The following is a 10,662-nucleotide window of genomic DNA, read 5'->3' as shown; positions in this document are numbered from 1 at the left end:
AAAAAATAACCTCCTGTATAATCATAGTCTAAAGCTTTACTGGTTTTAAGGAAGAAATGGAAAATGTTTGTCTCCCAAGCCCACCTTTTAATGATAAAAACAGCAACCGCAAATCCTTTTAGTCATAAAGAAATTAAAATTGCCGATTGATAAACACAGACATGGATTTCGCCATCAGTACTGCAGTGACATCTCTGATCATTTTCACCTTTCATCTCAATGTAGAAAATCCCATGACTCAAGTCATTTTATTTTTATTTAATAGACTGAAATCCAACCTCGAATTTTCCACACTCAAACTTGCAAGAAAATGTAGGCATTTTAGCAAATTAGACTTTTGAGTGAATTCTTCATAGAAGTGATCTGAAGTCACGTGAGGGTGAGGCTTTTCAGCTGTTTTTTGATATATGTGTTCTCTTTCAAAACAGAAACACTTATCGATGCCTTTTTAAAAGATGCAATACCGAGGTCCTTTATAGTTTTGCAGTTTAACGTTTTAGTGAAATGCTTGCTTACTTACTGCATTTACATTGCTCTTTCTGTGTCTTTTTTCACTAGTACAATATCACCTTCCATTGTTTCTCAAGTGTGATGGTAAACTACATGAACATTCCATCCCTCAGGGAGAGTGTTTTAGAAGCCAGGTTACTTAATTTTGTGATCTAAAAAATTAACAGTGAAACAAATTATATTATGTCATCTTATGAATTATTATAATCTCTATTTTAAAAATATTTTTCTATAGTTTCTAACCCAAGATTTTTGTCAGCATTATATCTTATTAACTCTAGGGAGGAAGAACCAGTAACTTGTAGAAATAACATAAAATAGAATTAAAGCTATTAAATTCCCAAGTTGCTTAGAAGAAAATTGGATTTAGTGCTGATATAATTGAGACTGAACATCCTGTGGATAAAGTTCCACCAGAAAGCAATTGGAAGGTTGATGGGGGAAAAAAGACTTTGCCATGGACATTTCTGTCCATCATTTTTGTGTTGGGGGGGGCGGGGTATGTGAGAATTTCAAGACATCATTAATTTCCATTACCACTGTGAAGTATAAGTTAACTACATTCGAAAGCACTAAATATTTTTTAGAGCTGCTTATACTGAATTGTTGATTTGATCAGGTGGTAGAAATAAAAATAATGAAATCAATTTTCTCTCTTATATAATGTGATTTTTAAATTTAACTTTAGTTAAAATTATTAATAAAACCCAGTAATCAAATACAGTGTGTTCAGAACCTGATTTTACAGTACATGCTCTATCGCTAGGAGCCGAGAGAATAGATCTCTTTCAGTATGAGGTTATTGAGAGTGCATCCCATTTATTGGCACCTGCTCCTTAATTAAGGTGCTGTGATTGCTCATGGTATGCTGAGATTAAATGGTATAAAACTGTTTTTGTAGTTGTCCTTTTCTTTGTTGACTCTGAATTATTTTCTATGTTCTTGTTCTATTTCTGCTGTCATTTCTAATAGCTTTGCCTCACCACCACTTCCTAAAATGTAACGTAGGGGTGGGCTGTGATTACATCTTAGTGTTTGTTCATACTAATCACCCTCCACTTCCAAATTTTAATACAGGGTTAAGAGAGGAATGGATAGATTTAGTAGCTTTTGAACATTAATGAAGGGGTTTCTGTACATTTGCATTAAAATACTAATGCATGTTAAACACAAAATCTGCAGTGTGACTTTTCTTTCATGACAAAATAGAGAAAATATTAAATACTCCTTAGGTGGGAGACAGTTTAGAGAGTTGTTACTACCCCACATCTTGAACTCTGAAAGTCAAGAGCATTTTCTCATAACTAAAAGAATCCACCGGGGTTCCTGCTCTTCGGCCTCCATTCTGATTATCATTACAGAATGTTCAAAGGAAGGTGTACTTTTTGTGATGGGGCTTACTATTTAGTATAACTATTTTTGTCTTATTCTCTGGGGGCGGTGTGGGGAAATGGGGGAAATACACATTTAGTTGAGAGCTGTTCATTAGCCACCATTGAAGAAGAAATTGAACTTTAGAGAATCTATCAAAAATTCTCTGGTGAGCCTTTTATTACTATCTTGTCTTGAGCCCTTTTTTTAATGACATCTATTATCAGATTGAAATGGCGATTGAGACGCTGCAAAAGTCTGACGGTCTGTCCACTCACAGAAGCTCTCTCCTCAACAGCCATGTAAGTTGCCTCTTCTTCATGTAAACTAATCTCTTGCTTGTTCTGCATGTGTTGCTTGCTTCTAAATGCTTGTTTTATTTATTTACTTATTTATTTTGCTTCTTAACCTTCCTTTCTCAGCCCCTTATGATCTCTGTATCCCTTAATGGCTATTTTGTACAGGGGATTATCTTTAAAAAAACGAGCCCCCAATATACTGCTTTACTAGGTTTTTGTGCTGTTTTGGTACAGACGTAACATTTCCAAGTTAATACCAAGCTGCCATTTACTTGTGACAATTAATGGGGATTTTAAATATTTAAAGTTACCTAGTTTAGTATTAATAGACTGTGAAGCAAATGCTCGTGATCTGCATCTCTGTGTCTGAAGCAGGGAAATGGTCGTGTCTACTTGTATGACCAGTAGTCAGTGGAAAAGATGATTAATACCAAACCCAATGGTAAACTGTCTGAAAATTATTTATTTACCAGTAAGAGTGTACAAAGTGGGCAGGAAACAGTGACCTAGATGAGTGCAGGTTTTGAGACCTACAGTAAAATGAAACTGGGCCAGGAGAAGAAGTGAGACTCTAGATAAGCCATAAATTGCTAATAACTGAGATTAAACAGGATCATTGTTACTATTCTTGACACTTTTAACTGTTATCAGATGCAGCCGTCACTCTAACACTGGTAAGTCTGAAAAGGCAATGACAGTTTTGTAAAACTATGAACATTTTCAGATTTGGGGGAACTGATGGAAATTCTGATTAAAAGTTATTTTGTTACTATGATTTCTGAATATATGGGAAAAGGGAAATAGACCTATGACTCATATCTGTTTTAGACACATCTTCTGCTAAATTAATATCCATGACAATACAGTTAAGATTTAGAGTTTTCCCTCCAACTGTCCAACTGACAATGTATTCTTAAGTTGTTATAAGTTAGGATTTTTAAAATTCTTCCCTGTATTTTGTGAGTGCAAAGTCTAAAATTGGATCACCCACCTGAAATGAAATATTCTTATTTTTTCAATAAGCCTAAAACTTTTAGTTCATAGATAATGTTTTCACTGTGCATTTTAAATAATTGACTTTTCAAAAGTTTAAATTTTATATTCCAGCATAACACTAAATACTTCCATGTGTTTTATACATTTTGTTTTTGGATGGATATCGTGTGTTCTTTCTTTTTCAAGGGGAAATATCATGGCAATTAAAAGCAGGTGGGCCAATTTGGGGAGTGCTTGCAATTTTGGTGAAAACAGTAGGTTGTAAATTTCAAAATAATATATATTTTGGCCTTTCTTTCTGAAACAGTGTAAGGAATATGATTTTCCCCCAGTCTGAAAATTTGTATGCAATATGTCACTCTTATATGTTTCATAAGTATATCCTGCTGTGTTAGCACGAATCTGTAGTTGTGTATAAAGGCTGATTTAATGTACACTGTTAGGGTGTATGTTTTTTTTGTGAGGTGGGTAGTGACTAACCATTGTTTGTATTTTGAAAATGGCAAGTAAAAATATTGTTCACTTTTTTTTAGCCAAAACTGTATAGGGACATAGGGGGAAAAAAAACACCCTGAAGCTTACAGTTACCTTTTTTAACTGTCAAACTTCAAAGAAATTGTATTTTGTTATTCAATTCATATCTCATTTTCACTTGAATCATACAGGTTAGTAAAATATGTGATATGTTTAATTTTAACTTGAATTACCTATATTTATTAGTATTTCATGAACAATAATGTAGGTATAATAAGAACATGAGTTTTTTATTAATTTTTGTTGACTTGTTGGAAACTTTTCAGATATGTTGGGGTTTCTCTGAAATTATTATTCTCTTGTAAAACTCACAAAGTAGAGATAACCTGGGTGGTTCAGTCGGTTGGGCATGTGCTTTCAGCTCAGGTCATGATCCCTGGATTGAGCCCCATATTGGGCTCCCTGCTCAGCATGGAGTCTGTTTCTCCCTTTGTCCCTCTCCCTGCTCATGCTCGCTTTCTCTCTCTCTCTCTCTCTCTCTCTCATTCTCTCTCAAATAAATAAATAAAATCTATTTAAAAAACCTTATGAACTAATATTTAATGTGGATTAAGCTGCACAAACAACAAATAAATATTTATCACTCTCTGGCTTCATATTTTTTATTACAGAGCACAGCAACTCTTCCATAGTGTTTTCTAACTGCCAGAGACATTTCAGTATATATAGGAGGCGTAAATGTTGCAAATGCACTGATAATCTTTTTCTAGATGTCCTGATTTGTTTATATCATGCCTCTGAGGTAGCTCAATTCCTTTAAAACACATTTAGAGTCAAGTCTTTAGAAATACAAATGATTCTACAGATGGTATATATAAACAGTAAAGAAAGGATCGTGTCTCTGCTGACCAGTCAGGTTTCTCCCCGAACACATAACAAGAATCCTGTTGTTTTTCTGTCCTCGGAAAGTTAGTGATTGTCCTCATTTTTGTTAGATTAATCCAAAACAACTGGAGTAAGGGGCTGCATGTGTTCTTTTGATAACCACCTGCTGAAGGGCATTTTAAATTCTGTTAACTTAATTGATGATGTTCACTTGTAAAGAAAAATTATAGTGGAAAAGCTTTTAAAAAAATAGTTTAATAGTTTAACTGTCAATAAACTGAAAATTACCTTTATCCCTCACCAAATGGGACATAGTATAGACTTATTTGAGATTTGTGGGATTCTTAAAGTGGACATGGATCCAATTTTATGATGATACTTCCCCTGACTTTCCAGTTCCAAGAGAGGATCAATTTCATTAAGCAAAAAAGTGGGAGAAGTGATCAATAATCTGTGTCCCATATTTAGTAGTTTCAAAACTAAATCATTTTAATCATGATTTTTGAACAGAAAGTCTACTATCATTCTATTTTGGAATATGGGACAGAATGGGTTTCCTATTTTCCCTTTAGACATTTTATAATTCACAGTAATTCAGAAAATTCTTATGAGGGTCAAACCAAATAAATAATCTCCTGTCAATAGACTCCAACACAATTGCTTTGTTTTTCCACCTTTCTTTCTACACAGTAGAAGATGGAATAAGATGGAGTGGGGTGTTGAATTTTGTGTCCCTTTTTCAGCGTATTCCTAAGAGTACTTAGTACTGCAGCTCCATTTTTATCATATCTTGCTATTATCTTCCAAGTTGAAATGCATTTATACTTTTCAGTGTCATACCTTAGATAGCACCCTACTCATAAACTGAATATGGTACACTGAGTGCCATGTTTGTTTTTTTTTTCTATTATCATCAGTATTCACATAATGACAATTATTTCAGCAGTAAAACCATGTAGGCAGACAGTAAATACATATTGACAAGTTAAAGTCCCAACAGAGTAAGAACTTTATACGTTTTACCCACTGATGCATCCCTGGTGCGTAGAGCAGCACCTGGTACATGGTCTCAGTTTCCTAAATATTTGCTAAATGGATGAACATAAAAAACAAGTAATAGAAGGGAATGGACCTTATCTTACCTCCAGTATTCTAAATACTTTTGCCAATCATGTGTACATTTATTTGGGGACTCATGCATGCATTATTTTGTTATTAAGTATACTTCCATAGGTTTGTTTGTGAATATTGTTGGCATAGAGCGGCCTTCTGCCTACATACCATTTGAGTGAAAGAGTATATATGATCACTCTATCATTTCCCCATGGGCAACCTTTAGTTTAAGAGTAGGCAACTTTATTTCTCTCCATATATAATATACTATGTATTATTTATAATATAATATATTATATATTATAATCTACTCCTTCAGAAAAAAATTATAGCCAAGAGTGGTATCACTCATCTCCTTGTATTTTAGAATGGTACTTTTGATTTAGCTTTACAGAATTTACTCTATTAACATAATAATTTTTATTTAAATATTTTTATTTCTAAATCTTTTGTATATAAAGATGCAGTGGGACTAAATGATATATATTGTCTGCCTACAACAAACTAGACTATCATTGCAGACTTAAGTTTATTTTATACTCCTCAATCATAATTAATATAAATTGGCACTTAATGATTATTTTGCATCCACTGTGAGATATTTTAGATTGCAAATTGGAACACAAATATTCTTAAACTAATTGTTCCCAGTTTCCACATAATGTTCTTGAGCTTGTGCATTTTTAAAAAATTCCATCTGAAGTATATAAGAAGCATTAGGTATTGATTTTTTATACTTTTTATAATCCAGCAAATAGTTTTTATGATTTTTCCTGGGTTTAGCTACTGAAATATATTCAGCTCAAAGCAAACTCTTGCTTTATATTCACTTTCCCTTGACTTTGCTATATTGTAAATATAAGTTATGACAGAAATAAGACCTGTCAAATGCATATCATCAGTGAACTGAGCTTAAAATGAATCCTAATGGATAATAATCCATCTGAGAAAAAATGCCAAATGTTACATTTAGATGTTAATTGGGGAATGCAGTATGTATTTTTTTTTTAATTTGTCAATCAGTATTTCCCTTTGGGAAAAATAGGAACCGTTCATCTTCCCCAATCTACCCTGATTAATATAGATTAAATGCAAAGGTTGAAAGACGCAATTATCTTGGTTTCCACCCTTATGTGAATTTGTGTTAGTTCATTAGTAGAATAATCAAGTTTTAAAGATAAAGGTTAAAAGTTCCTATGGTATTTTATAGGCTTTTATTTTAAAACCATACATGTAAACAAATATTTTATGACATTTTATAACGGTTAAAAGAAATAGGAACAGTTTATTCCTAAATTACTAAATATTAAGGGCATTGAATTTTAGTGTCCAAAGGGATTTTATTAAAGACAGAAACCCAGGGAAACGATATCTTATAACAGGCCTTAACTTCCTTTGAACAGTGCAAGAAACGTATGCCTTTAGGTTATAGTTAACAGCCAAGTTTCTCTTACAGCCAAATTAATCCTCTCTTATACTGTGTTTCAGACTCAAATATCTGATTTACAATTTCATCACTGTGTCAAAACTTGAAGGTTAAATAACTGGCATGTAGAATGCACAGTTATAATTCCCTGCTGAATCTCAGAATCTTATCCAGTAACCCCTAAACCAATTTCTGCTTATTTATTGAGTTTCCAGGAGCAGGGCTACCTTTAGGTGGTATAGTTGTCCGCAGGCTTCCTGGCTGGAGCCTCCATCCTTCAGGGCATTTTACCTCCACTCCATCTCCTGCTCTTCCAAAGTGATCTCCAGCCTTCTGGCAAGGAATAAAAGTGCTTCCTCCTGCAAATAAGGGGCAGGAAACAAAATGTTGTTTGCTACTATCAGAGTTTTAGTCATCAGAACGCCCACTCTTAAACCAATTACTGATTGTGTGTGTGTAATACATTACATACATACATATATATGTAAATATATATCTACAAATGTATGTGTATATAGATACCACATATACACATATTACAAATAAACTTGGATTTTTTAAGAACTGCCTTAGAAAGAAAGAACCTATAAGAATGTAAAACTAGAGTAAGAACAATAAGTGTGTAAAGCAGTCAGTCCAGTTAATTTGACTCACTAAGCATTTCAGAGGAGCACGTAGCCAATCCAGCAAAAACTTCATTTGCTCTGAATTATTCACGAGGGGCTTGACTAATATTATTCAGGCTTCCAGGTATTTTAAGCCAACTTTTGCTGTCATTCTCTCACAATTTTGTGAAAAGTTTTCTTTGATTAAGAATGGTCTGGTTAACTCTTTTATATATGTAAACACACCTTTGGACTCAAAATATTTTATGTTGAACTTCAATATTTGCACTAGTATTCTCTTTTATAAAAGGCATCTGAAGATCATACTCTTCAAATATTTTATTATTAGATTTGCTTTTCAGATTTTTTTTTATCTACAAGACAATTTTCTTCATGTGAAAATAGTAAACTGTCATTTTGAGATATCTCTCTTTTAAGTAATTAAATATTGCAAGAAAACTAGTAAACATTTAAGGCAGTTTACAGATTTTCTATTTATAACTCATTAATTAAACAAATTATTTACTTTATAGCTTGTTAAAAGTATTTTGTGTCAGATCTGTGTTTACTATTTGCATACTTTTGGCTATAAAGTTCAAGTTCTAAAATTATTTTCCTTTTCTGAAAAAATATCCTTTAAATTAACATTTCCTATATAGATATATGTTCTGTTCATTAGCAAAGAAAGAAATATTAGATTTTTTGTTGTTACAAAATCATATTACTTTGGCATTGACAGTATGCCTTAAATGAGGAAGCATGGATAATATATACATTTTTAACTTACACATGTTGTGTGTTCCATGCTTGTGGATGTGGACACTTTTTGTTGGTTCAGTTGCAAAATACTTGTTTTCCAAAAAAATATTTAGAGTTTTTATAAATTTGCTTTTCTGAGGATGATTTTTTTTGGTGTTTCTTTTATATTCTTTCATCTCAAGAAACTGAATTTCTCAGAGAATATTCCTTTCTATGTTTCTGTATTCCATGTTCTATATTTCTATATTCTTTATATATTTAGAATATCAATGGAAGGCCCTATCTAGTATATGCATACAAAACAAGAGCTAGCACTTTTGGGCTATATTTTGAGTCCAAAGGTTCACTAGAGCTTCCCCAACACCATTCAAGTGAGGAAACAATGCTTTCAGATGCCAGTCGTCTTACTGAGGCACATGGATGAAGTGTATGGGGCAGGTTTGTATAGCTGTGTTTTGTGTGTCATCGACTTCAATTGCGTTCATAACCTACAAAATCTTAAAACTTATAAAGAAATGCTAGAGACATCCTGACCCACTATTATAGTCAGAGTACTAATCTGAGCCTTAATCACTGGATTTCCCAATCATTTTACTCCCTCTCTTTTATACTAAATGAATATGTATAAGTGAACTTACTCTCTGTGTTATTTAGAATAGTCAGAAATCACGTGCCTCTGGAAAACTTTACTGATGGTCAGGTTACAGATGATTGGTCTCTGAAAAATTCTTTTTGACCTTTAATTTTTCTGTCATTATGTAAATGAACATTTATTTTGTGTGACCTTTTACAAAGGGAGGGTTGTGTATGTTATAGAGGCAATAGTTTTGTTTAAATGCACATATTCATATGCATAAGTGTTCATAGAAAACTTTAGGTCTTCCTGACCAGAACATGAACTTTATTTTTGAAAGTACTCTGCTCTGGGGGCACCTGAGTGGCTCAGTCGGTTAAGCGTCCAATTCTTGATCTCAGCTCAGGTCTGGGTCTCAGAGTCGCAAGTTCAAGCCCTGTGTTGAGCTCCACACCCAATGTGGAGCCTACTTAAAAAAAAGAAAGAAAAAGTACTCTGCCCGATCTTGTGGACTTAGTGGCCATCCATATGAGTTTAATGACATAAGTTCAATTAAATGTAAGCATCATGTAGGAATATTTGAAATTAAAATGGTTCCAGACAATTAAGTTGTCATACTTAAAGGCAATAATTCTGAAAATATTTTTAATGAATCTTCTTACTAAGAGTCTGAAAGTTCAGGTTCTGAGTTTGTTCACAAAGCTGAAAATATGTAAGCAAATGGAGAAGTGCTTTAATATATTTGAGAGTCCATATTGTCCTTTTCGGAGAATGATTGTAAATCCCTAGCGGACAGAGGTGAGATTACATTCATTTCTACATCACTAAGTGCCGAGCACATTGCCTGGCTCACAGTTGATACACCAGGAATTCTGGGGCTACCGTAACTTCTGTTTAATTTAAATTGCATGTAAAAATATCACTTCTTTATCACACCTCTTATATATGGCATGGAAATTTTGTTGAGACAAGTAATGTGAAGTATTTGCTGCTTTATGGAAATAACAACCGGTATGCAAGTAATCAGGAAACGTGTGTTGGGAACCAGATTAGGCTCTGAGACAATCTGTGACCTTAAGAAAGTCATTTAAATCTATTTCAGTTCTCCTTTTATAAATAAATGAATGAATGAGTTAATAATTTAATTTTCCTGCTATTGAAATTCAGTAGTATGTAACTATGTTATATTTTCTAAAATTTTTTTGAACTTTCTATAAAGATTATTTTTTTTTCTATAAAGATTATTTTTAAAAAATACAGGACAACATAAAACCTTTAAGATGTGAGCTAAAGACTGAGAAAATGTTGCTTTACCAACTACCATTGTGATGTATCTTCCAAAATTATGAAGAAAAAAACAGCATGGAAGTAGAAAAACTCCAATGAGTGAAAGAAATAATTCCTCTTCATTACATAATTTTTTTTTAATTAGTGTCTAATGAATTTCTTTCCTTCTGAAGAAGAAATGACTGAATTTTTTCCTTTCTGCTTGAGAATTTGAGCCAGTAGAAATACCACTGTTGCATTGTCCTGTTTGAGTGAATTGGATATTAAAATTCTATGTAAACGAATAGAAACTTAATACAAAAACTCATACAAGGCAGTCTGCTGTTCATGTGTTATAACAAACCAACACTAAAGACATATCCT

The 10,662-nt window shown here is 33.0% G+C and overlaps 1 protein-coding gene across 37 annotated transcripts in view; it reads left to right on the top strand.

Annotated features, from left to right (window-relative positions):
• RFX3 (regulatory factor X3) overlaps positions 1-10,662 on the top strand; it is a 287,131-nt gene that overhangs the window by 201,053 nt on the left and 75,416 nt on the right. For 36 of the 37 annotated variants that reach the window (XM_077908536.1, XM_077908547.1, XM_077908603.1 and 33 more), the window contains one exon: positions 2,109-2,183. The exons of the other annotated variant lie outside the window; for it this stretch is intronic. In XM_077908536.1, coding sequence (XP_077764662.1) covers positions 2,109-2,183 — 75 coding nt within the window. The remainder of the gene's footprint in view (positions 1-2,108; positions 2,184-10,662) is intronic. 37 annotated transcript variants of the gene reach the window in all.

The sequence above is a fragment of the Canis aureus genome, chromosome 1 (assembly GCF_053574225.1).
Source record: "Canis aureus isolate CA01 chromosome 1, VMU_Caureus_v.1.0, whole genome shotgun sequence".
Lineage (NCBI taxonomy): Eukaryota > Metazoa > Chordata > Mammalia > Carnivora > Canidae > Canis > Canis aureus.
Note: the sequence above shows the minus strand (reverse complement) of the source record. Positions and strands in the feature narration are given on the sequence as shown.